At 39.4% G+C, this 27376-nt stretch overlaps 1 protein-coding gene across 1 annotated transcript; it reads left to right on the forward strand.

The window, feature by feature from the left end:
* Window positions 1-19504: 19504 nt before the first annotated feature.
* Window positions 19505-20714, forward strand: LOC111598314. Its single transcript, XM_023313514.2, has one exon. The coding sequence runs from the start codon at window positions 19964-19966 to the stop codon at window positions 20540-20542; it is 579 nt and encodes a 192-aa protein (XP_023169282.1). The 5' UTR covers window positions 19505-19963; the 3' UTR covers window positions 20543-20714.
* The last annotated feature ends 6662 nt before the right edge of the window (window positions 20715-27376 follow it).

Genomic DNA, 27376 nt, shown 5'->3' on the forward strand with positions numbered 1-27376 from the left:
GCTCCTAAAAAATTGAGGGCTTCAGAGTCATAACTATCGTCATTGATTTGTGCCGCTGCGCTAGAGGCGGCATCAGCATACGCCTCTGCCCCCTGTCCCACGTCTTGTGTGACGTGATTCAGCCTCTGCTGATTCCTCTGACCGCTTGTGCGGTCAGATGCGGGGTGCTTCCTATTCGCGTAAGCAGGGGCCTGAGTGGGCTGCAAGACCCTTGAGAAGGAAGGATCGACCTCCATGGGCACCGGTGCGCCATTATTATTGTGCTGCCTGCTGCTTCGTTGGTCAGACTGCACTGGGGCCCTGCTTTGCTTGCTAAAGTGCGGATTCTTTGTACCGCTAGCTTGTGTTTCGGCTTGTTGCGAATGCCTCTCCTGTTGGTGACCCTGTGCTTTTGCATGCGGCTTGCGCTCTTTGTCTTCTAGACTTTTTGCGAAGTTAGCCGCGAATGCGTACCTTTCATGGTTTGACTCGACTTCTTGTGCGAGAGCTAGTGCTGAAGGCAAATCTCTGGGCTTTGCTGCAAAGAGCACGTCTGTAAGACTGCGCTTGAGACCCGATATGAACACACGCAACGCATCGTCGCGGAATTTTTCACATAGGCCCTTTGCTAAAGCCGGCTCATATGACATGTTAACTTTGTTAGTGAGAAGAGCGAGTTTCTTCTCCACCTCATCGTAATATTGAAGCAGGGACAGGCCACCTTGCCTCAAGGTACCTAATTCCTGTTCAATGACATGAATTGGTCTCTTGTCACTGTATGTGAAATCTAGGCGATTTATTATCGCATCAAAATTCAGTACAGTACCAAATGAGGCCAGCACCGCGTCTGCGGGGCCCCTAATCTTGCTTCTTATAATGATGACAGCCTGATAATGACGAGAACTGCCATTATGTGGTCTGAAGATCTCGTAAGCGGCTAATGCTGCCTGCCTCCAAGATACATAAGATTCCTGTGCTCCTGCGAACTCAGGTAAGCACTTGACGGCATCTAGCGGCTCGTCACAGTGAATATCGTTTCTAATTTCTATAGCAGAATATGCTACTACTTGTGGGGTGGCAAAGCTTGTTGCTGCTATTTGTTTAGCTAACTCATTAATTCTTTGAGTCAATGCTTGCTCCCTCTGCTGGTTTGCAGCGGCCTGTTCGGCTAAGGCATTGCTGATGGCCGTTCTTACTACTTCCCTAAGCTGATCTGGATCCATTCTATCTGATGGTGGAGGAACTGCCGGTATAAGTCTTGTAGACGGAACTCTGATACGAGTGTCACAGTCGGAATCTGAGTCGCTAGATTGCTCGCGAGGGCTTCTATATTGGCTGAACCGTGGCATGCGCAGGCCAGTGGCCGCGAAAAATTAAACGGGCCGTCAAAAGATGGGTCGAATTAGACACATAGAAAGTAACACTAAGTATTTTTATCAGCCTAAATTCTCAGAGCAGCCACTCTCACGTATTTCAGAAACTTGGTTCTGATTATTATAATCTAATCTGTTGCAATACGAAATACTCACTAGTACTAACAAATTTTTTATAAAGTAAATTTAAGAAATTTTGTGTTTGAAAAAAAAATGTTGGCTGGAGTATCCACTTACATGATTTAAATTCCAAAAAAAAAAAAAAAAATTTTTTTTTTTTTTTTTTTTTTTTTTTTTTTTACGTTGGGCGCCAATTAATATGTTGCTGGTCCAGCGATGAACTAGGCGTCGGTGGCAGGTCCAGCGTTGATCGGGTATTTATAGTCTTAATCAATAAGTTGCTGGTCCAGCTATGAGCTAGGCGTCGGTGGCAGGTCCAGCGTTGATCGGGTAATTATAATCTTCTTATGATGATTATGTTGGAGGGTTTGACTTCACCCCCTTTTCTATTAACTGGCCTTGTGGCTCAGCAATGATCAGAAATATAACAATTTGATTACGGCGGTGTGCCGGAGTAGTGCGGGTTTATTCTTCAAACTTCAATGCAAAACTGATTTTTAGCTACATAGAATATTTCACTTAAGCTAAGCCAAAACTCGCATCACACCACAATGTCATGGTCGGCAAGCCGACTCAGCAATCTTAGGCAATAACGGAAACTCTTGCAGTAAACAAAAGTATCTGGTTACCGCCGCTGACCATTGCAGTTATAGCGCGCTGATACAAAGTATGCAGTGTCGCAATTGCGAGGGCTGTTTCTTAACTTACGAAACACGCGATAGCGAGGGTTGGTTATAAACTTATGAAATACCCTATATTAAATGTTATGTGTTAACTTATATATATATATATCAAAGCAAAAATGTGTGGATTATTTATTAAGCGAAAACCCATTGATAAAGCATGGAGGGGTATCATAATTTAGTGCAACAGTCAAAGGGTAGCACCTGATTCTCGGCATTTTTATAATCTCGACCAATGTCGATTTCCTGTTTGGTTCTTTTGAATATGAAAATATGAAAGTATGTAGAACGAGTTTATATTAAAATAATATTATCAATTGCTACTTGACTGTCCAAATACACTTGTATAACAAATAGAATGAGTTAACAAATCATATTCGATATATCTTTGCATTTTCATAATACCGATAATGAATATCTGTTTTCTGGTATGTTTCACACTTACATAATACGTAGAATGATGACATAGGCATATTATATATATACTTATATATTCTCTAAATCTTTCATTGTTCAAAATATCGATAAATATCGGAATTGCGGTCGTTTCTGAATAAATCGAATTCTACTTATAAGTTTTGTTTGACATACCTTTCCGTATTTATTGAATTGATTCTATTCTATCAATTTAAGTATTACTTGCTTAGATATGCAATAATCAACATTTGAATGATTTTTATTCAGAAGCGTTTTTTCTTGGGGGAGCGATTGGAGTTGAGGAATGGATTTCTTGCAGTTAGACCCTCGCAACTAAAGGCTTATATATCTTTGATTCTTTACATAATCTAAAACATCGGACAATAGTTAAGTTTTCCGTCGAAAAGACGTATTGCTGATCTCTCAGAGCTAGTATAGCCTGCTGTAGCGATCTGTATGAATTGAATGATTGCTATGCGGACTTGCTTGTTGCCAAGTCAAACTGCTCTTAACTATTTCTAGTTCTTATCAAGCTAATGCGTGTGTGAGTGGTGCGTGCGTGTGTGTCACTTTCTTCACGCGCATTTCGCGAACACACTTCAATTATTTAATAACTTTTGCGATATGATAACTATTTAAAACTATTTCGCTAAGCAGCAAGCGACTCAGGTAATCATTAAATTTGATTTCCAACTGTGCAAGACCTGAAAAGCGCTGCGTCATATACATACATATATATATATATCTATATATATATATATATATATTGTATATACGCATTGTAAACAGTATCTTAATGAGCTCATGCTTTTGGGTTATCAGCTTAGAGCTTTTTTCCTGGCATTAATTACACGTGCCGCATTTGTATTCGTATTCAATTTTCGCGTTACTCATACGCACCGTTGCCAGTTAATTTGTGAGCCTTACGCAAAATCTACACACATGACTGTACAATCGCACAAGTGTGTGTATGAAATATTATAAAGTGATCTAGACATGATAATTGAGAGGACAGGCTGATTGCCCAGCCGGTTGATGGCGTTGGCGGAATGTGGGCGGGGGAGTGTCGAGAAGCCAACTCAGCTGCTTGCGTAAATATTTTGAAGTGTGCGCTGCTGATTAGAAAATTGATGAAAAGTTCTTAGCTTGCGTTCCCGCTGTTAGAATACACACTTTAGACAAACTGAACACACACCAAGTATATATTGCTCTCATCTTTCAAAGCTGTGATCTGTTGACATGTGCAACAAATCAAGTCTGAATTGCTCAGTGGGAACAACTATATAGAGTATTTCAAATAAAACTACGTCTTCAGTACCATCCATGATAGCCATACGAATAGCTGATGTCAGCTCATTAGATCTTCTTGGATTGCAACCCGTCGACCTCTTGAGCTCCTACTCGAAATATTCTATTCTAATCTAAGTGTTCAATTATGTGATATTAGTATTTAGAGGAGTATATATATATATATATATAGACGAATGCGAGTGCGAATGCCTTCGCTGAGATGGCCATGGACAATTATTGACTGTTTAATCGGGTGGTGCTTAGTTTTTAATAAGTATATAGAATGTTAATATGTGATATGTGATAAGTGATAAGCTCCTTGGCGCCAAGCATTGTATATATATATGGCTGGCGACGATAGTGCCTCAAGTGGCTGTCAGTGTGGCATGTGTGCGAGACGGCCATAAAACATTGCTTCGCAGGCGCCCTCTGCTCCGCTCAATTCTGTGGAGCTCCACCATAACTGTAGCCCAAGCTACCTCCGATTCCAGCATGATTTTCACTAAATTGTCCACTCTGATGAAGCGGCCCACTGCTTCCTCTAGGCGTCACCTCTTCTCCAGCAATATGACATCTTTCACTAGTCTTTTTCATCAGGAACACTCGTCAGGTTCTTTATGGCCAGAGAGAAACGTTGAAAGATAAAAATTATTCGCGCCATGCTGAAGATTCATCCAAGGCTGCAGTGCCGGGATAACCATCCTTTCGTCGAGCTGTTCCACCCTCTTTGGCATTGGGCGACTCTGATCGATCGGCGATCTTCCAGGGGAACCATTCCGTCATCGCTGCGTCATCATAGACAGTCCTGAAAGCGCAGCCAACTCGGATTGGTCACAATAGGTAGGGGACTCATACAGCTTGGCTGTAAGTGGGAATTGGCATCCCTTTCGGCCAGATTAGAGCGGCATAGAGAAGGGATAAGTGTGAGTAGGGAAACTGTATAGAGATCAAGGTCGGCTGTTTCAATGTTCGGATCTTTTCATTGTGCCTCCATTTTAACACATCGCATTTTGATCTATTAACGGCGGCGGCTAATTGATTTGTTGAAACACCAAAAACTCATGGGCCCAGAAAACATTTGGTCTGAAATTTCGCTATTAAAAGTCCCATAAATTGAGAGATTATATATGTAGATTTCCAAACTCGATTCGCTTAACGTTGTTCTGTTGGAATTGCCTTTACGAAACACATAAATGTTTCGTTTCTTTCTTATTTTTAATTTTTCTATGTTTATATTTTATTAATCATATTCCATACCCTGGACGACAACTATGCCGGGTTTGTTTGGGTTATATGAGCTGTAAATTAGTTTCACAAATATTTTATTTCATTCTAAATCAAGAAAGAAATATAAGTCGATTGGTAAGCTTGACTAAGTTTCTACATTAATAAACTCAAAATTGTTAAAAGTAAGACTATTAGAATTGAAAATATAAAAATTATAATAAAATGAAAATATTTATTCTTAGGAAATATGAAATGTATAAAACAAATAAAAAAATAAATTAAATTGAAATAAAAAATTATTTAATTCTGACATTTTTTTAAACAGATTAAATATAAATAAAATAAAAACAATAATAAAACAATTAAAAAAGAAACTTAAACAAAATTTAAATTGAAAATTAATACGACAATACAAATATAGTTAAAGAAATATATTTAAAGAAATATAAATAATAAACATTATTCTGTCATTAATTAATTTAAATTCATTTACACAGTCAACATCAGATCTAAATTTTATTTTGACATAAGACTTATAATAAAATTGTCAAAACACCATAATAAAATAAAATATAATATTTAAAATAAATATCAAAGTAATGATTAAATCAAATGCATTAATTTTAATCCATTTTCAGATCGAAGAGTGAATACTTTTTATACATATTTTGGCTCAATCCAAATTAAAGGATATCTTCTAGTCAGTACTCTGTCATTCTGATGTGTAAGTGTGTGTGTGTGTGTATGTGTGTATGTCTTGTTTATAGCTCTATGAAAAATCAGTTGCTGTCAATGGGACTAATGGATGCACAAAACACACATCGGCATCGATTTGTAATTGAAATGTTGAATTTGGCGAGGCGAGTTTCGATTGCCTCTAATGTGGCTCCTTGTAGCACCATGTAGAAGATAAGGCCCGCGATCCGATGCGACCTGGCCATGCGAATCATGGGCACAGTCATAAGAGCTGATGTCTATTGGACTTACCGATAGACCGACCTTATCGGCTTCAACACGAAATTATACATTCAGGCAACTCTATATGCATGCCATTTCTATTTGTACTTTAAGCTCAAAATACTTGCGAGAAATGAAGGTTAAATTCTAAAGGTCGACAAAATATTCTTTAGAAGTCATTTGAATTCTATAGGCATACAGCACAGAACAGCTTCCAGCTGGGCTGTACATCGATACGTGTTCCAGTGCGAGACCAAGTTTTAAGTTCCCGATGGACAGGCGGACATGACTTGATCGACTCAGCTCATCGTTTTTTTGGGGCCTGCCACGCCTTCTGATGCCTGTCAGATACATCTTCACTAACCCCAAAGTATTGTATCCCGAATTCTTATTTGCAATGGATTAAGAGCCATTCTCAAGAATCCTCATTAGTCGATCCATAAAATATTTTGCATAGTTCCTAGAGAAAACAGCTTATAAAGGTTAAATATTGCTTTCCCAAGTGATAACGAAACTCTGCTCTCGAAATTATGATTCCATATCCAGATCCTATTTTCTCCGATAACAATGCTCACTGTGCTTCAATCAGCCTACAAAGTAAGTTCCCACTGACAGTCTAAGCACAGGCTATAATTATAAAGAGTATAATAGCTATAAATACTACCGAAAAGTTACATCAGTTGTAGGAATTGCCTTATTGTTAAACATTTATCATTTCAGGAGAATAAATAAAGCGATATCGACAAACTGGATTTGCGCGTGCTGTAAGCAATTTCGATCCATTAGCTCTCATAGACGGACAAAGTGAGTGCAGTTAAATTGATTATTTGTTTCGTCTGCTGATCCTGTACGAGAATATACTATATATACTAAGTGGCATCGGCCAGGACTTCTTTTATATAAATTTTACTAAGATACAACATATGGAAAATGTTTCGGTTGTCAATTGGTTCTATATATTATTCAATTCATTGTGAATCTCAGAATTAAGATAAGTGAAAGTACTCTGAAGAGGATTTACAGTTAGGAACGACTCATAGATAATGTAGTGTGCCGTAGCTGTTGCTTTGAGCCCTCGTCTACGGATGACACATTTCGTTGCAGCATGCTTGGCATAGAATACACTGACATAAGCTAGATATAGGCACAGCTCTGGGCACCAGCCATAAACTTGAAAGCCTCTGCGATTGCATCACTGCGAGGCGTCGTCTCTCAGTGGGCATTCCGATTGCGCAACAAAGTGTGTGATTCTATTAAGCAGGCGTAATATGTTCTATGTAATAAATTGCTGGAAACAAATTGTAATCTAGTTTCTAGACTCGACGCAAAATTTGAATCAACTTTGAAATACGAAAAAGTCTAATCGATTCCCGGAGTGTACACAGCTCGGATACTTTATGACCCACGAGCGAGTAATATGCGATTGCTTTATTTGCTTTTTGTGGGTCTATCGACTGGTTACTAAATGTTCACTATTTCCTGGTGTGCTCAGAGCATTTCGGCTAACAGTTCGAGCAATCTCATATATAGTATCAAGCAAAGGCCTTCAAAACAATCTTCTTCTATGCATAAATATGCAGGCCAATGGACGTTATTTAGCTCACATTATGTTTTCGATATGTTAGAGCAATCAGAGTTCGTTACTCGATGACCAATTTTAGCTGTCCTTTCTTTCAAACTTTATCAGCTCGTTCCGCTCGGCGATCGAGTTATACGCATGGCATGCAGCTAATTACACAAATTTATATATATATTTGCATACATGTATATATATATATATTTATATAGCGTAGCAGATTATGCGAAGTGGAGTGTAGGTCTCTGTTGTTAGGCGGCAAATCGCAACAAATTGCTATAGACGATTATTATTCATATTTTGTTATCGTTGTTTCCCAGTGCCAGTGGTATGTGTGGACACACACATGTATACATATATGTGTACGCATACGTATGTAGGCAAATATATATTGCACATACGCCCCGTATATTGACGCGCGCCAAGAACGAATCGAGCGAGCAAAGGGGTGGGCAGCTGATACTGTGTCGCGTCGATATAATTTTGCCATTATACGATCTGTCTTTGTGTACTGTGTGTATGCATTGTAGGATGCTCTCTGTATACATATAAGTATCATTTAGCAGATGGCAAAGCTGGCCCACGCATTTGGCATAGTTCACGCATCAAGCAGATCGATTTCTGTACCACAGTAAAAGTCTGCCTGAGCTGACGCACATCGTCTGAGAAGGTGGACGTGACTGACTGACTGTGCGTGTATCTCTATCTATACCCGTATCTGTATCTGTATCGGTTTCTGTATCTGTTTGCCAATGAGTGAGTCCTAGCCAAACGTGTGTGACCCACTTTTCAGTATAATCGCTAAGCAGAGCCAAAAGTCCATAAATAAAATTTCCGATTAGCGTAGCAGTCGTAGTGCCAACCCATAAAATATGTCAGCGAAACTGAAACTGAATAACTTTTGAATGCTTGGGCTATGAATATGCCTGAATCTTATGCGTATTGTGAATACTCCAGGTTCCGGCCAGCTCTAGTCTAATGGAATCTGTATCCTTAGCCCCAATGAAGCCAATTTATTTAAAGACATATTATCATTATTCAGCTTAATAGTATCGGCATATATAATATACATCCGAAATATAATTTAAAATTAGCTCTGCGATAAATAAACAAAGCTGCACACACATACCTAATATATGTATTTATATTTTTGCTTGCAAACTACGTATTATCTGTTAAGATTTGGCGCCTATAATCCATGAGCTATAAGTTTTCTGCTCAGTTTTTGTTCACTTTTTATTTGATGAAAGTCAACTAAAACCAAATAATACAAATATGAGTTAATTGTTATGTACTTATTTAGTTAACAAATTAGGATTATTCAAAAGTTAATTTCATGCAAAATAGTAATTGAAGCTTTGCTCGAGCTCAAAACCTCAATACCCAGCAATCTCATCCTATAAAACAAGTAAGAAAGCTCTAGTCGGGGTGCCCGACTAGGAGATACCCTGATCCCAGTCCTCTGAGTTTTTTTTTAAATTTTCCGTAGTTTGTATCGAGTATTCAAAAAAAAAAAGAAAACAAATAAAAATCAACATTGCGAGACCAGGATTCGAACCCGGATTATTTGCGCAACGTGCACAAACTCTACCAACACCGCCACTTCATAACTAAAAAAAAAAATAGAACAATAAAAAACATTTCATCTTCACTGGTCTCGAACCCGGCCCAAGCTGCATACGAGCGGCGCCTCTACCAACGCAGCCACTGCCCTTCTTACGCGAGACGTTGCAAATTTGAACATAAGTAGCAGCTAATAATTCAGCACAATTCAATCGCAATTTCAATTCTTGGAATAGAAAAGAATAGGAAAAATGCGTGCGCGTGGCGCTTCTGACATGTGCTTTTGCAAATTGGCCAAACGTTTTGTTTAATAACTTCTGTTTTACTTAATGGATTTTAATGAAATTTTCAGCATATGATCTATATATCCTATTGGCTTGGTTGAGATGCAAACGTCTTGACATAATGGCCCTAGTTCCAACTAAACTTAAATTCTAAGAATTTGGGGGAATTTGGAGCCGATATCCAAAATCCAACAAAAATCAAAATTGCATAAAATATACATAAGACTAAATACAAAATTTGGAAGCTCTAGCTCTTAAGACGTTCGAGATATAATTTATTTACTGCATTTCAATAATGTTTTTATTCGATAACAATTAAATGCGAATAGTTATCGAATATTTGAAACAAACTTGACCTGCGCGTGCTATACACGGACCTACAAAAAAAATTTCAAGTCTCTAGCTCTTATAGATGCTGAGATCCACGCGTTCACACATACGGACAGACGGACAGACGGACAGACGGACAGACGGACAGACGGACAGACAGACAGACGGACAGGGCTCAATCGACTCGGCTTGTCGTCCTGATCAAGAATATATATACTTTATGGGGTCTGCCACGCCTCCTTCTGCCTGTTACATACATTTGCACAAAACCATTATACCCTGATTTGCCATTTTTAATGGGATCAGGGTATAATTAGATTTCTTTGTGAGCTCGTAAAGTTTTTAAGTATTACAAAAATTAAGGATATAAGTGTTTTTGTGACTTGTCATTGACCCAGGCTTAGCCAAATCATTTTGAAATGTGATTCCAGAATACGCCCTATGCATAGATCGTAGATCTTACCTCTCCCTCGCTCTCGATCGACGAGAGCATGAATGAACGATGCTAAGCGAGCCGAACCTCTCAATAGCAAATGCATAATTCAATGTCTGAGGTCGAGAGCAAGCCAAGCTCAAATGCCCCCAACACGCCGCTCGGCTCAGGCATTAGTCAGGCATTGATTGAAAGCAAGCTATATATATTGCACAAGTCTCATAAACGTGTGCGACTAAATGCTTAGCTGCATAGTATATATTGTAATTTGTATACCCTGATCCCATTGAAATGGGAAATCAGGGTATAATGGTTCTGTGCAAATGTATGTAACTGGCAGAAAGGGGCGTGGCAGACCCCATAAAGTATATATATTCTTGATCAAGCCGAGTCGATTGAGCCCTGTCCGTCTGTCCGTATGTGTGAACGCATGGATCTCAGCATCTATAAGAGATCTTTGTAGGTCCGTGTATAGCACGCGCATGTCAAGTTTGTTTCAAATATTCGATAACTATTCGCATTTAATTGTTATCGAATAAAAACATGATTGAAATGCAGTTAATAAATTAGATCTCGGACGTTTTAAAAGCTAGAGCCTCCAAACTTTGTATTTAGTTTTATGTATATTTTATGCAATTTTGATTTGTGTTGGATTTTGGATACCGGCTCCAAATTTCCCCAAATTCTTAAAATTTAAGTTTAGTTAACCATTATGTGACGGCGTTTGCATCTCTATCAAGCCAGTAGAATATGTAGATCTTAGGCTTTTCCTATGCACACATTCAAATGCGTGTATTCTTTTCTGTTCGAAGAATCGAAATTGTGATTGAATTGTGCTGAGTTATTAGCTGCTACTTAACTTCAAATTTGCAACGTCTCACATTGGCAGTGCAGTGGTTGCGTTGGTAGAGACGGCGTCCGTTACCGGTTGGTCTCGGGTTTAAGCATTGCGACGATGGGTCATTTTTTATTGTTTTTTTATTTTTTTTTAATTATGAAGTGGCGGGGTTGGTAGAGTTGGTACACGTTGCGCAAACAATCCGAATTCGAATCCTTGTCTCGTAATGTCGTTTCTTATGTTTTTTTTGTTTTTTTTTGAATACTTGATACAAACTACGGAAAATATTAATAAACGCAGATAGGACTGGGGTCAGGGTATCTCCTAGTCGGGAACCCCGACTAGAGTTTTCTTACTTGTTTATACAATCATATGATGCATTTGGCGCGATTCTTAGTAACTAAACGGGAAAAAATCCAAGCATCAAATGTTTGCGTTGTTAGGTAGTAAAAGGTCTCGCACGTGTAATTGATTCATAGACAAGCGTAACACACACACCAACACACTCGCACACACACTTGCACAGCCTAACACGGAAGTGAAACTCATTTAGTTACAATGTTGTGCGAAACTGCGTAAATGATTTCAAAATCTGGCAAACGAGCGCCAGAGTTTATGTATTTATTTATGCATCTACAGTCTATATATGCAACTGTACAGATACATTTAAATATACACATCGGATACATATGCTCGCCGCGAGCAATTGGGGGCGTGGTAACGGCATTTTCTGCCTGCCATTAGATCGGCGCATGTATACAAAGAGATCTGCCAGCTCGTGCACACTGCGTGCTAATGCGCGCTGAAAACAATTTGTAGCGAAAAGTTGCCGAAAATAAAATTTGCATTGCTTAGGCATTTAATGTGCAATGATGCGAAAAATATCAATATCAAAATACATCGATAATTCGATAAATATTAGAAAATCGAATTTAAGCCTAAGACCTATTTGTTGAATTGTGTGAGAGAAAGGGATCAGACGAGGGAGAACTGGAGGAAGTAGAAGTGAAAGAGACCGACAGAGAGAGATAAAAAACACAAGAGAAGATAGATATATGAGAGAGAGAGCGCAAGAGAGAGAGAGCAAGAGAGAGAGAAAGCGAGAGAGAGGGAAACAGACTTAGAGTCATAAAGAAATAGAGGCTTAGACACCCTGAGACTTAAAGATTTAGAGACAGATAGACAAAGAGAAAGAGCGTATATTAGTGTTGCCAATCTGACTATTTTCCCGTCAGCTCTGTCGGTTTTCAAACAGTGTATCGGTAAAAATTTGTGAAACTGCGACCGGCAGGAAATATAGGTATATTGAATCATTTAGACTTTGTAACAACTCCACAAACACAAAAAGGTCTCAGACGTGTAAGCTTTCTAATTGTAGCCTTATCATCTTGAGTCATACTTTCCCATGAAAAGTAAAATATTTGATTACATTTCATGTTTCTAGATTGCCTTAATTGCCGAAAGCATCCAACAAACTACAAGGAGTTACCCTGAACCCTGCGAAGAAGTGATGCAAAAGCAGGCCATGCGCAGTCGCTGCGTCAGCTGCGGAGTAAGCAGAACGTGCGCCTATGCGGACGTGTGTAAGTTAGCTTATAACACTTAATATAAGGTATTAGTCAACACTTGCTATCGGGTTCTAGATAAGTTGAGGAACAGCCCTGGCAATGGCAACTCTGCTTACGCCGGTGAGGCTATGATTTGTAAAATTTGGAATCAGTCTTCCAGTAAACCGCTTAAATAAATATTCACTCCGGCACTTGGCCGTTAAATGGCTTATTTCATTGTGTGAGCCCGAGGCCAGCAATAAGAGGCACAGTCGCCTCTCAACCTAACCTTCAGTCACTACAGGACTGGAAAACATATAATTTGTATGTGTGTTGTTTGTGATGTGTGTATAAAAGAAAGGCAGATTGGAATATCAGCTATTCGTAGGGTTCAGGGTATCTCCTAATTGAGCAGTCTCGCCTAGACCCCTTTTACTAAATTTCTTTTGTCACAATGTTTTGGTAACAAGGCTTTACGAGACGTTGCGACTGACTTTAGGAGCGATTTGTTTCTAGCATCTATCACCCAGTCTTGAATTGGCAATTGCAGATTGCGTCGAGTTACCCAAGAGACCATTGAACTTGGCTGAAGCAGTTATGAAGATAAAAAACGTTCCTTTCTTTCTTGCTATGGCTGTGGCCTTCCATAATGCACGAACACACACACGCACTCATCTGCCCGAGTGGTAAATGGTATTTGCAGATTTTGAAGACGGATTTAAATTCATATGTCCGTATGCAAGTGTATTTCATTCTCATGCATGACAGGCAGTTAAGTAACTCTCGCTTTTGGCGAGAGCCAACGACTTTTTGATTATGTTCAGACTCCGTGCTGTTCTTACACCCAAAAAGCACAAAAACACAAACAACACACAATATACATATATATTATGTACCCTTATTGATATGGGCATTCTGATATTCTTTGAAAATATGCTGCATATGCAATTGACTGATCCAAGATCTTTGCTAAATTATTTTGCATAAAGCTCGTTCATTATAGAACTTGACTTTCATCTCCCATCAACATATAGCTCGATGCTAATAATTAATCTACACTGGAACTATTCCATTTATATACATACATATGTGGCGGGGAACTGGATCGAATTCGGGAAGTGTAAAATTATTCCTTATCATCATCTGACTGCCTTGGTGGCAGCCGATCAGACAACGAGGCAATTTTACTGTAAGGGTATGCCAGCTGCGACTTTCGGATGAAAGTCGATCTTTCATGTTTTTATTATATATTTAATTTTTTGTGTAGTCTAAAGCTGACATGCAGCCCACATCGGCTGGTATGAACGGTCGGGCGATCGGTCGCTTGGTCTCTTGGTCTCTTGGTCGGCGTCGTCATCATCATTTTTTATGTGGCAACTGTCATTAGCTTCCTTTTGCGCTGTTATTTATCTTGAAGCCGGCGCTGACTGCAGACGGCCAACGGGACCGGGGCGCGCGGATTGGGGATGCGGGAGTCGGAGTTGTGGCAGCAACAACACTTAAATTGAAGCCAGAGTCGCATAATTGCGAGTTATCAGCATTTTACATTGACATTCTACGCATTTTTAATGACTTCTTTGGCCCAGAACCAACTCGAATCCGTCTCCGTCTCCGATTCCGACTTCAGTTTCGGTTTTGGTTTCGACTTCGACTTCGACCCCCAAGCATTTCGCTAAATGTGCAAAATATTTTCCCGCTCATATTCCCTACATGTTTTTCTTTTTTTTTGTTTCTCGTATTGCTCACTGCATATCCTGTCACAAGGCAAAACAAAAAAAAAAAAAACAAACAGAAAAGAAAGAATGAATTTCAATTGTCTGTTGCATGCCAAGAGTTCGCGCTGCCTAAGACAGTGAAGAAAGAGATAGAAAATGAAAAGAACTTAAATAACATCATTGGCATTTGACAGGCAGACGACGCGTCAGCTTCCACACACAGTACAATTCAAGTACGAGCACCCGCTCTCCACCCTCGACACCTCCCTGTTCCTCGCCCACCCCGGTCAGGCTCACCCTCAACATTTCCCTGTATCTTTAATTTTATGCAGCGTCAAAATTTTTGGTTACCCAACTCAAATGGATGACCCTCGTTCCCGTTCCCGTTCCCGTTCCCGTTCCTGTTGCCTTCACTGCCATTCACTGGCTTTATTCAGCATTGAAGACGATTTATGACACATTTTTGATTTGCTGCATTGAGTTGCACGAAGGGGTCAGGATGTCCGTTAACCGCTCTGTCATGCTCTGTCAATGCGAACACTTGTCAATTCCGATTCGAACGCTGCCGATTCATCAACAAGCTGACTTCACGTTCAGAGCACTTGAACTAGTTCCTTTTTCAGATGAAACTGTGATTTAATCCATAATCAGTCCAGGCATACGTTCAGCTAGAAAATACTATCTTATCTTATCGATTCTTTAGCTGACTGATTAAAGGATTGAACTGTTGAAAATATTATATGAGCCTTCTCAGTTCATAAGATTTAATCAGAACACACTTTTAGCTCACGCCCAGATATATTTATCGATTCCTTGGATTGGATTCCAGCAGTCAAAAGCTTGGAACATTTCGTAATTTTATTTTTCTTAGAGGTAATACGCATATTGAAAGAATACTAATACTCTGTCTTTGGAAGACATGAATTTTTCCCATAAACCATAAACCATAAACCATAAATCTCATTTGGAGTTTCTAATTATATATCTATAGAATATAAAGTTTTCCAGAGGAGGCGTATAGTTTTTGAGCAACTGTCAAATTTTGAGACTGACTCCAAAACACATTACAACTCAAAAAGTTTAGAAGACATAGTTTTCATCGGTCGCCACGTAGATAGGTATACATATATTCCATATTTCAGATTTAAAAATTTGCAGCTTACATAGCGCCGAAATATATTCCTTCAGATCGTGAATGGCTATTCAGTTGTCTAGTATTTAAATAGGTAGAGAGAGCACTTAGGGTACTATAAAGCATTTGGGTTGTTTGATTAATTTGTCGGCTTGCGGCACTTTTATGATTTGCCAGCATCAGCATCAGCCTCAGCATCCGCAACGTTGCTGTTTTCTTCTCTTCATGAGCGAGTCGGAGTACCCGCATAATAATGGCCATACAAGTGCCCAATTTCTGGGAACACTTCTGGGTCGTGGCGGAAGTCGAAAGTGTGAAATTCTGCGAAAGGCGGCCGCGTCATTGATTAGTCCATGAATGAGCCTCGGCGTCGCCTTGCCTTTAGATCTGAATCTAGATGTGCCAACAACGTGGCACATGAATCAAAGCTAGGCAAACTGGGACTTCAACTCGAACTCGAACTCGAACTCGAGCACATAAATCAGCCGTAGACAAAGTCAAAGCCGGATCATGTCTTTTGGCATGTAGCTACATGGCACGCATAGTTGTACGACACGCCGCCCCACGCCACTACCTGCCCCACTCACCTGTGATCGTTGGTCATTTTCGATTTGCAGTTATCGAAAATTCGCACATTTTTCTTACACCTACCCACCGGCCCGCTCCCAACGGCCACGCTGTGCCTTGTTGAGGCCGGCAATTAAAATTGGCTCCCTTCCTCTGCGCCCCAGGGCTGAGCATCGACTGTTCTCTGTGCTCTGTACAATTTGCGGAGCAATGCTGTTAAATAATTTATGAAGTGCGTAGGGTTTGTGGCGCGCATTTCAAGCAGCGCCTGTCAACTTCAATATATGTAGTATATATATACATATATATATATATATATATATATATATATATATATATATATAAATGTGTGTGTGAGGGGGGTGGAGACTCGCTCACGCACTTTGTGCGCACAGTCGGAAAATATTTGTCCACGCACTTTTTAGCTCATTTAACTTTTTGGACACATTGGTTGAGCTGCATGCAAATGCTGCTGATTAACTTTTGCCAAAAAAAAAAAAAAAAAAAAACTAAAAAACGGGGTGAGTGAGCGCAGGTGTGTGCGTGCTTGTGTGTCAGACATTGGCGCCAGTTTTTGCTAGGCGGTTGCGCTTTCTGCCTCAATGTCAGCGCCATAAATCAACGGGTGCCACACAGAAACACGCGCCAAGGCATCGAACTGAAAATCAAAAGTGAACCAGAACCTGAACCTGAACCGAAATCTAATTGTAGTTCGAGTTAGCCAAGTGAAGCTTATGTTAACTGGAGACACGTTCTGGCCATAACAGAGGGCAGCTGCCTTTTGAGCATCTTGACCAAGTTGTGCTCGCTCAACCACAACAACAACAACGAACCGCCTTGGATTGCCCTCGTAATGCAAGTGTTAAGTCTAGTAAGCACGGTCTGAAGAACTCATGCCCCATCCTAAACCGAAACGAAACGAAACCAGCCGAACTGAACTGAAGAGTGAAGTGAACAGCGCCCGAACTGAGCTGAACTGAGCTGAACTGAACTGAACTGAGCTGAACCAGAACTCACACCCATAGCCTTAACTAAAACCTGATTAATTATGAATTGGAATGAAGTGTCTGCACTTGGACTCCACTTTCAAACGTTGCACTTGCTAAAGTCGCGCGCGCGCGGCACTTTTCATATTTTTACGGTTGCGGAGTTTGCGACGTGACGCGACGCGACGCGACGCGATGCGATGCCATGCGACGCGGCTGCAAAAATTGTCTAGGGGCGCATTCGAGCAATAACTACTGTCACGCTATAGGGCCAAGATAAGAGCAGGCGCAGGCGCAGGCACAGGTACAGGGGCGCATCTACAGGTGGACATCAACAGGTGCGCATCCATAACTAAATTACTTAATTTTACTCTAATTAAACATTTTTAAGCTCAGCTTCGTCTGCCTCCACCTTTAACCCTCATCGGCTCACACTCGAAGCTTGCATTAATTTTGTATGCTCGCCTTTTAGGCCGTTAACTTTACAAATTCATATACAATTTAATAAACTATTAAAACTATAATAAATAAATAAATAAAGTTCATACTCCCAAGAGATTTCCCTGGAATCGTTTATGTGATCTTATAAATCGACTTAGTTCTAGTTAATAATATTCACTGATCGTTTTTGAGTTACAGTAAAATTATATTTAACCGATTGAGTTTTAATTAGACAACTCATAGAAAGTGTCTTACTATATCAACAACTTTCAGATAGAATTTGAAATATTTATTATTATATTTCAAATATAAAAAGAAGTGCAAAAGAAGAAACAAAACATTGAAGCAGGAAAGAAGACTATGAATATTACAGTAGAACATCAGTGCTAGCTGAGACTTTCACAGATAGTTTTGCTGCCTAGTTCTTCTTTTAAAGCCCCGTTTTGGGCCAGCACTTTAGACGAAGTACGCTCTTGGCAAAAAACCGACTTATTTGCTTTGCCTTTGCCTTTGCATTCGGCTTTGGCTTTGGCTGGGACTGTGACTGTGACTATGGCTGTGTCTGTGTCTGTGTCTGTGACTGTGACTGGGCCAAGTCCTGCACTTGAACATGCACAATGCTCAACTGCTCAAATGCTCAGCGGCACGTCTCACTGTTTGTTGTTGTTGCTTTATTTTTTTATCATATAAACGGTGCGATTTAAATTAATAATTAAGCTTGGGCTTGTACTGGGCTGGTTCTGTTTGTGTTTGCGTTTGCGCTTGCGCTTTGGTCTTTGGATTGCGTTATTGGCGAGGGCAGCAGTTCGCCAGCTGTTCGTCTTCGTCGTCTCCGTGCCCGTTGCAGGTGGATGCGGATTAAACCGCCACAAAGTGCAATAAATCAACGGAGACATTGTCCATTGGCCATTGACCACTCGCCAGCAACGAGTGCAGCCACATGCGAAGCCCTAGCCCAGGGTAGCCAGAGTAGCTTGAGTAGGAAACGTAGTTCGTGTCATCATTGATATGCCATATAAGATTGTGTCTGATTTTCATTAGCGATACATATGCGGAAGACAAAAAAGAAGAACCCCATACGAAAATAAAATAAGAATATAAATATGATTATCATAACAATGTCTTCAAATGAAGAATTCTAAGACCCAAGACTCATGCCACAAGCATAGTTGCAATTGCGAACTTTCATCACATTGGAGATCAGATATCTAATCGCGCTAACAATCGACAAAAAGGTGTAAACATTATTGTATATCTTAGCCATTAACAACAGAAATTGGCAAGATTTTCCATTGGATGATCAATCGACTTTCGCCTGCTTAAAGTGTGAAAGTAATTGAAAAAGCTTTAAGTTCGCAATGCTGAGAAAATACTCTCATATAGCAGAGCCAACACAGTGCAGAATACGGGATTGCATAATAATGTTATGCATTATGGTAGGTTTGTATAAAAACCACTCAACATCTCGAAGTGTTTCCTTTTCCATTTACTAGGGATCTTCATTGGTCACTTTATACTTGTTGAGACTTAAGATCTTCAGTCTTATGCAGCAAGACATTGGGCTTTGAGGGATTGTTCGGATAGACAAAGCAGTTGCGAAGGCAACAGTCTGCTCCCTAGAGTCAACACAGCCCTGAACCTATGGAAAATATAACTCTGGAAAGAAACGGCGTCTGTTTGTCCGCATAAACGTCGTGAGCTTAAAAACTACAGAAGCTAAAAATTTGAAATTAAAAAAAAAAAACATTTTTGTATACTCCACGAACTAAAACTCTACCATTATATTTGTAATATATTAAAATTGATATTTCACCAAGGCTTTTTATCTCAGCATCTAAAATCACCAAATCTCTACAACTTAGAAATATGACACATATCACATTCGAGCCCTGAAAGTGTCGATAGGAGCTTGCTTTGAGAGTCGCATCTTCACACATTGGGAAAATAGAAATGGAGGGATATAATAGGAAGAATTGCACTTGCTAAAACAATCCAGGTCAAGGTAGGCTATCTCTCAGTCGAGCAGTCGGATTGAGAAATAAAATTGTCATGAGAGGGAGAGAGAGACAGATACATAGAGAACAGAGAGCATTGATAAAACTGTCACAACAGTCAAACATGTGGCTGAAACAGTTTCACTAACACAAAATTTGCCGTGCTCGTTCACCGAACAGTCCAAATAAAACAAAAATCAACTGCACAGGAGAGAGAACCTAAGATCAGTTGAAAAAAATAACAGAAGGACACATCACACAAGGACAGTTCAAACTGCGAGACTAGAGATTGTCATCCACGCAGTTAGAATGAATCAATTGTCGCACTAGGAGCAACAACAACAACATCGATAGCAACAGCAAAAACAGCAACAGCAACAGCAACAGCAACAGCAATTGCAATTGATCTTGCATTAATCGAGAAGTGCAGCAGCGTTAGCCAGGATCAGGGCGAGCATCAGAGTTGGAATTGGAATTTTAATTGAAAGCGGTACAAAAAATTCAAAGAGAGATGCTATTTATGGATGCACTGTTCAACAGCCTGCTGGTGGTCAGCTCCGGCTATGCCATGTATACGCTGCATCCATTGCAGACACCCTATGGCTATGCGGCGGCGGCATTGAGCCTGGTCCATGGATTGCTGGGCGTGGTGCGGGCGGTGAACAATGACGATGATGAATGCAATCGATTGCGCCAGATAACTTCTGGTATTATGGAGCTGGTGCCACTGCCATTAACCAATATTGAGCTCTATTTGAAGTCCTCAAGCCCACACTTGGCTATGGCGCACGGCTGCTTTTTGGTGCCGCTCACCTTCGATTTAGTGGCTAAGTGGCGTGACGTTGAAGACAACTCAACGGTAACGCTCAAGGATCTGACACTACTCGGTAACGTAGTGTCGCTTCTCTTTCTGGGCGTCAATCAGTCGAGTAACATCTATGGGGGCATGGCTGCAATTGCCTTTGGGGCACGATATGGATCCGTCATGTTCGACTATCACTGGGAGGGACTCGGAGTCCATTTCAATTTACTGGCCAATTCTGCCTTTATTATGCTAATGGCCATGACACTGACCACGGCCAAATCCTAAACAATATACCCAACCTAACCACCAACTGATGAGCAGCATCATTTGATCTTTTGTTTCGCACGGCTCAAGGCTAACGCATTCGGTTCATTGGCTCAACAATGGCTCAAGCGACAGCAGTTGCGGCGGCGGCGGCGGCTCAATAAACTTGCAATTAATGTTGGCAAATTAAAATGCACAAAAATAAACATTAATTGTTTTGTCAAAAATTAAGTGTTTCTTCCTCTCCCTCTAGTCCTCTAGCCCTCTCTGAGCCTCTTTCTCCGGGCAGCGACTACAGAGACAGCCGGCAACAATTCAAGGCAAATTTATAGGAAATGATGAGCCATTGAGCAGGAATAGCCAATGCTAAAGCGAACCGGTTCCGAATCAGTTCCGAGCCAGACACGCTTACAAAGTTTGCTTAATCGATGTGCTATCAAGAATATATACGTATTTATTATTGCTTGCTTAAGTCAATATGTAAGCTTTCTTAAGTGCTATACAAAAGTAAGAGGAAGCCAAGAAAGTTGATGTGGAGTGTGCTCTACGTATGGAGCAAGTTTAACCTAAATCGCGGTTTTTATCGCTGCCTAGCGGCTATGTATTAGTCGGGCAACCCCTATTGCTCACTTTGAATGCTGTAGAACGAATGTAGCAAAGCTCTCCTTATACCCTTTCAATAGTTATGAATGCTGATTAAAATATATATTTGTATATTTTTAGCTTCAAAGGTTAGTTATAGCTGTTTTAGTTCAAGTAAATACACTTCATAAATTATTGATTGATAACTACACATAAAAATGTTCGCTTAAATATACCGCGTTTGCGCTGCTAATGACAATCCTAACCACAGGCACACACAAACAGCCACACATGCGGGGTGCACTGCTTGCATTTGGTTGTCAATTCGCATTTTGTTGCCTGCTTTTGGGCGTCGACAACGACAGCGGCGAAAAGCAACAATCGAAAGGCGAATTCAGGAATGGTCATGGAAACTAATAGGAACCCGTTAAACTAATGAAACGGCGCCATAAAAAGCGAAAACAAATGTGCGGAAAGCAGAACCGGATAGGGCGACCGACAATAATTTATACATTTTAATTAATGGACAGTTCAGTGTGTGTGGATTTTAGGGACGTTTTTATGATGTGCTCAGGGCCTCTCAAAGCTGTGGTTTCTGCTTCGATCGTATCCTCAGTCCCAGCCCCAGCCTCAGCCCCAGCCCCAGCCTCAGCCAGGCAACTAATCATGTCGTTTTTGCATATGTATCTATGTATGTACATGTACATATATGTATGTATATATGTGCGTATGTATGTATATATGTATATGTGTATGTATGTATGTCGACTGCGGCGCATGCACAACAAACAAATCCATTTTGTTTTTGACAGACCTTCGATGCGACTCAGACTGCGACTGCAAATGCGGCAGCGAAATCAACGACAACGGCATATCGCATCGGCAAAGAAAACAAAAAATTAAAGCTAATGAAAGAAGTAACCGCAAACGCATTTCAAAAATGTACAACAAAGAAGGTAAAAATAACAATTGATGACAGAGAGAAAAAGATAGAAAGACAGAAAAAGAGTGAGAGGAAAAGCCAACAGCATACATATTCAACATAAACGAAAACAAGATAAAAGAGAACCAACAGAAGAAAACAACAAAAAGCAAACGAGCGCACACTGCGCCAGCGCAGACGTTGCTCATGTCAGCGTATGCCGCATATGTGCGTGTGTGTGTTACTATATGTGCGTATGTGTGCAAGTTCAAAAACCTGCAAATATACATACATATGTATGCATGCATATATGTATACTGTGAGTCAATCGCAGTTTGCCCCGACAGAGACAGTCGCCAATAGACTGAGTTTCAGTCGCAGTCGCAGTCGGTTAAAAATGCCGGCCGGTATATTCGTTGTTTGCGTGATTTTAAGAAGACAAAAAATAATAATAAAACGAAAAGAAAAACAACAAATGCGAGCAGCAGCCACAAGCAATAAAAGGAAGAAAAAAACAAGAGCAACAATGAAGAGTAGAAGGCGAGACGAAAACACAGAGACAGACGGCGGTGACGCGTCACATATGCATGCAAAATGGACCGACGAATGACGGCACGTCAGACGATGAACGAACACTGCAAAACGCAATGGCACGAATACAGCTAATGAATGCGAAGTGGTACATATAAGAATGAGGCTAAGTTTATAAAGGCGACGATTGAGTACCCTACGCATTGAAATGCAACAATGAAAAGTTATTTAGCTGGATGTACATATGTATACATTCCCAAGTGTGTATGTGCACACATACTATATGTATGCATATTAATATGTATATACCTATGTATGAATGAATGCAGATAAATACATATCAGTCGCAGAGTTAATAAAAAAATCAAAGTGTCTTCTGTTAAAAAGGTCGCGAAAGGAAACGTTCACAATCGAAGAACGCCGACGCAACTTGCATGTACACATGCATATTCACATATTGATATATGTATATATATATATATATATATATGTATGTATGCATACACATACGTATATTGGCTTGTGTGCATACTCATAGTTGTGTGTATTTTGCTGCGCGCCATTCAAAAAGCTTCGCTTTTCGAATCGATTTTAGCAGCGCCTGGCGATGCTGTTGCGCTGCGCTGCGTTGTGTTGTTATTTTTTGTTGCGGTTTGTTGTTGTACGTGATTTGTTTACGAATCTTAACAAAATACTTGCGTACACAAATGCCTTAAATTACCGCGAAAGGCGTTATTCGTTTAAATATTTTGTAGACATAAATACAGGGAAGGGAATCACAGTTTTGTAATTGTTGTTTTTATTTTTATCATCGGGCTTACTTCATCTTCTTGTTATTGTATGCCTCAAAAATCAATAATAGCACATCTAGCAGCCGAATGACGATCAATGCAGCCACAAAAAGCTGTCAATAACACGTTTTTTCTATGTGGGAAATACAACTGCATATATGCATATATATAAGTAAATACATATGTAAGCATGCATATGCATTAAGTCGTGCATGCATGCATACATGTATGTATTTTTACAGTGGAACTTCATTAAAACAAACCTCATTCATTTACATAATTCAACAATTATTGATTTCAATTTGAATAATACTAAAATATAGTCAAAGTAATTATAAATATATAAAACAAATTGGTGATAATTACATATTTTCGTTTTATTCTGCAATATCATTCATCTGGTTCAAGTTAGGCATGTTCAACTGTATTCGCATATGTACACGCATTAGACTGTTTGATTGAGGGTCTGAGTCACAACTGCAAATTCCATATGCAAGTATATAGGTATGTACACATGTTCATGTATGTGTGTAGTATGTATGTATGTTTACTTGTATATATGCAGAGCCATTTAATGTGGGAGTTTATACTATGACTGGAGAGCAATGCGACGGCTTTAATGTACTACAGTCCATGTCTACATATGCATACACATATGTATGTATTTGCATACATGTTAATAGATTATAAATGAGTAAATTAAACGTAACGGCTTTCGTGCCAAGAACGCTTGCCCCACTGTGCGAAACTGCTTTCAGAGTTCAGTGAACAATGGAACAACCGAATGAATGAGTGAGCGTTGCAAAAAATTAAGAGAACACACAGACACCGTAAACCGATGATTGGAATTATGAGATTCGATGTGCCGCAGTACCACATGTGAAGAACAGAATCGTATTAATGCGTATAATATATATATATTTATATGTTTATCCGATATTTAACGAAAACCTTGAATTGTTTTAAATAAAGACTTTCTAATTTAACTATAGATTATATAATATTGTTTTGATTGATTACATCGTATTAATACATAAACAATATATGGGAATATGTATGTATGCTTTTAAATGTAAACATATGTTGATGCATAAATATATGTATATATATGTATATTATCAAATTATCACTTAAGGGGATATGCACGACTACGATACACCCATAAACACTTCTTAGAGATGCATAATAGGCTTTGTGGGCCTTGGCACGCCTCTTTTTGTCGGTTACATACAATTGAACGTAACCATTATGCCCTAACTTAGCATTTTTAATGATTTCACGGCATACTAAAAATAAGCTTTAAGAATTCTCAAAGCTAATGATTTCTTTGATATCTCATTTTATTTTTCTTTTTATTTTTAGCTGCTATTAATCTTAATTAAAATATTAATTAATTTGGATATGTGAATATATATTAAAAGAATTTGGAAAACTTATGTTTGATCGAATACTATCCATTGACATTTCAAAGCTTCCCCTTTCCAGCTCGAAGTGTTCCCAAAGATCATGGAATCTAACATTATATATAAACCAGTCAGAATATCAATATTTATACTAATTAACACGAATGCCTGACTAACTATATATACACATATATATTTATGTAAGCGTATCATCTACATTATGAATAAGTGGGTAGATTGAGTATGTGTGATGTATTCAGCACTTGCATTCATCAGTCATAAGGTACAGCGGCTGGTTAGAAAGGGGGTAGCCAGGTAAGAGGTGTCAGCTGCCAAGAAGAGGGGTCAATGTGCTCAGAGCCAGTCCAGCCACAGCTATGCCCGTCATACCCCTATCCTAGCCTGGCTGCAATTTCAATTAGCATAAGCCATACGTCCAGTCAGGCAATAAGAACTTGTTAATTGTGGCAAAGGCGATTTGGCCAAACATTTCCGCAGCTGGGGAGTCATTATGAGTGGCACGTTAACGAGCAGATGCCCACATGCTATTTAGAAATATGCATATATATACTAAATATATATACGTAGAGACATATCTGACCGGAATGCAGAGTTGGCAAACAAGGAAGTCAAGCTGGAGCTGCGAAATTGAAACAATGCGTTGTTGGAACGATTATAAAACATGAAACATGAAGCACGAAACACCAACCAAACACCAAACACCAAACACAAAGCACAGCACCGCACAGCACAGAAACATGAAACGATAAAGGAAACAGCTAAATTAGTGCGAACCATTTGCATTGATTAGGTTAATTCATATTTGAATGTTTATTTGATTTGCCTCATATGGAATTAGCATATTAGACTTCGTCAACCAGATCGAAGGCATTATTGGCCCGATCACCTGTGCCCTACGATGCTTGCGACTCACCTGCTGCTGGTCACCTGTTTGCACCTGTCTCCCGCCGCACCGGTGGCCAGCTGAGCAGCGCTCTATTCACAAAACTATCCATCCACTAAACATATGCATGAAAGTCGTACGGGCCAACGGCAGCATCATTAGCTGATCAGAGACAGTTAGAAAACGAGTTTGGAAGCTGGGCTTTTGATATCATCAGATGAGATGATGCCATATTCAAGCACTTGCCAATTTCGAGCTGACAATAAATATTATGGATTTTTTTCGTTTTTCGGTTTTCGTTTTTCAAAAGCGGCAAGCCATAAAATGTTTTCTCGCCCATCTATGTATGTGCTAAATGAATCTACGAGTAAAATATCACAATCAGCAAAGAATAAATAAATAAATAAAAAATAACAGAAAAAATACATAAAATGTTAATAATAATCGGAATGGGCATACGAAGCATTCCAAAAAAAAAATTAAAAATTCGAAATTAAAAAAAACCGCATTAATTAGATTAGTTAAATCGCCATGAGTGTCACATTAAAATTTTTGTTTTACTTTTGCCCAAACGTGTTTCGGACTTCAGATATACATATAGATATATGATAATACGCAGATTCCTCAAGACGAGCCTCTGGAAACTAAAGAAACGTTACACCTATAATAAAAAGCTCTGTAGGTGTGTCGAGTATCGATTGTAATGTGTAAGCGAAAGTGATTGACTACAATATACTCCAAGCGATGGCACCAAAAGCTGCGCAAACTCTGTCTCTCTCTTGCCATGTCAAAATGTGCTTATTCCGTATAGATTTCTTGCGCTTAACTCGGCCAATGGGACAGGTATCCAAAAATGTTAACATTCATTTTCTAAATATCCCTCACGAATAGCTAAATACCAGATTCCAGATTCCAGATTCAAATCAGGAATTGAGAAACTATATACCCTTTAATAGGTCATTTATACTTCCTACCCTTCACATATTTGCTCAGTTCTGTAATCGAGCCGTCCGATCAGCATATACTGCAACTGACGAATATACAAGCTGTTATGTTAGAGAAGTAAATGTATAAATAAAAAAGCCCCAGCATTGATAAGCCCACGAATATTTGGTCAGATATCAGGCACGTGTGAGCAGGTCTGAAAAAGTTTTATTTAATGTTATGCCATAAAATTGATTTAAAATATTGATAAATAAATAATTAATAATCAAGTAGAAATTCAAAAAACCACTTTCAATATAACTACAGTAGTACCTATTGTTAGAGGGCGACTGCCGCCTGACTGCTGACCAATGGAGTGTTCGTAATACCCTCAACTGTTTTCCTGATTGATTGGAGCTCAGAGTACTTGACTACGTTCGCGTCGCGGATTCGTGGAACGTACTATCTATTATCCCATCTCATAGATACCATAGGCCCGATGAGTCAGAACATTTATTTTTAGGTTCTACGCGTGGTCGTAGTTCTATTTCGTCACATTTGAACTCATTTCAGTTGTACAAAAACATTTTGTATTCAAACTGAAATCGAGAGACGTTCACACTTAGCGACAAAAGCACGGTCCATGGCCAGGGGCTTGGGGAGCAGAATTGAAAATTGAAAAGCATTTTCAATATTTTCCATTGTCAACCGAAAGTAGGTGAGCTGATGATCAAACGAACTGCGACTACAAGCTAAGCATTTATGTATTTGTATATAGAAACACAATAATATAGACTT

The sequence above is a fragment of the Drosophila hydei genome, unplaced genomic scaffold, assembly GCF_003285905.1.
Source record: "Drosophila hydei strain 15085-1641.00,03,60 unplaced genomic scaffold, DhydRS2 tig00008148-arrow-arrow-pilon, whole genome shotgun sequence".
Lineage (NCBI taxonomy): Eukaryota > Metazoa > Arthropoda > Insecta > Diptera > Drosophilidae > Drosophila > Drosophila hydei.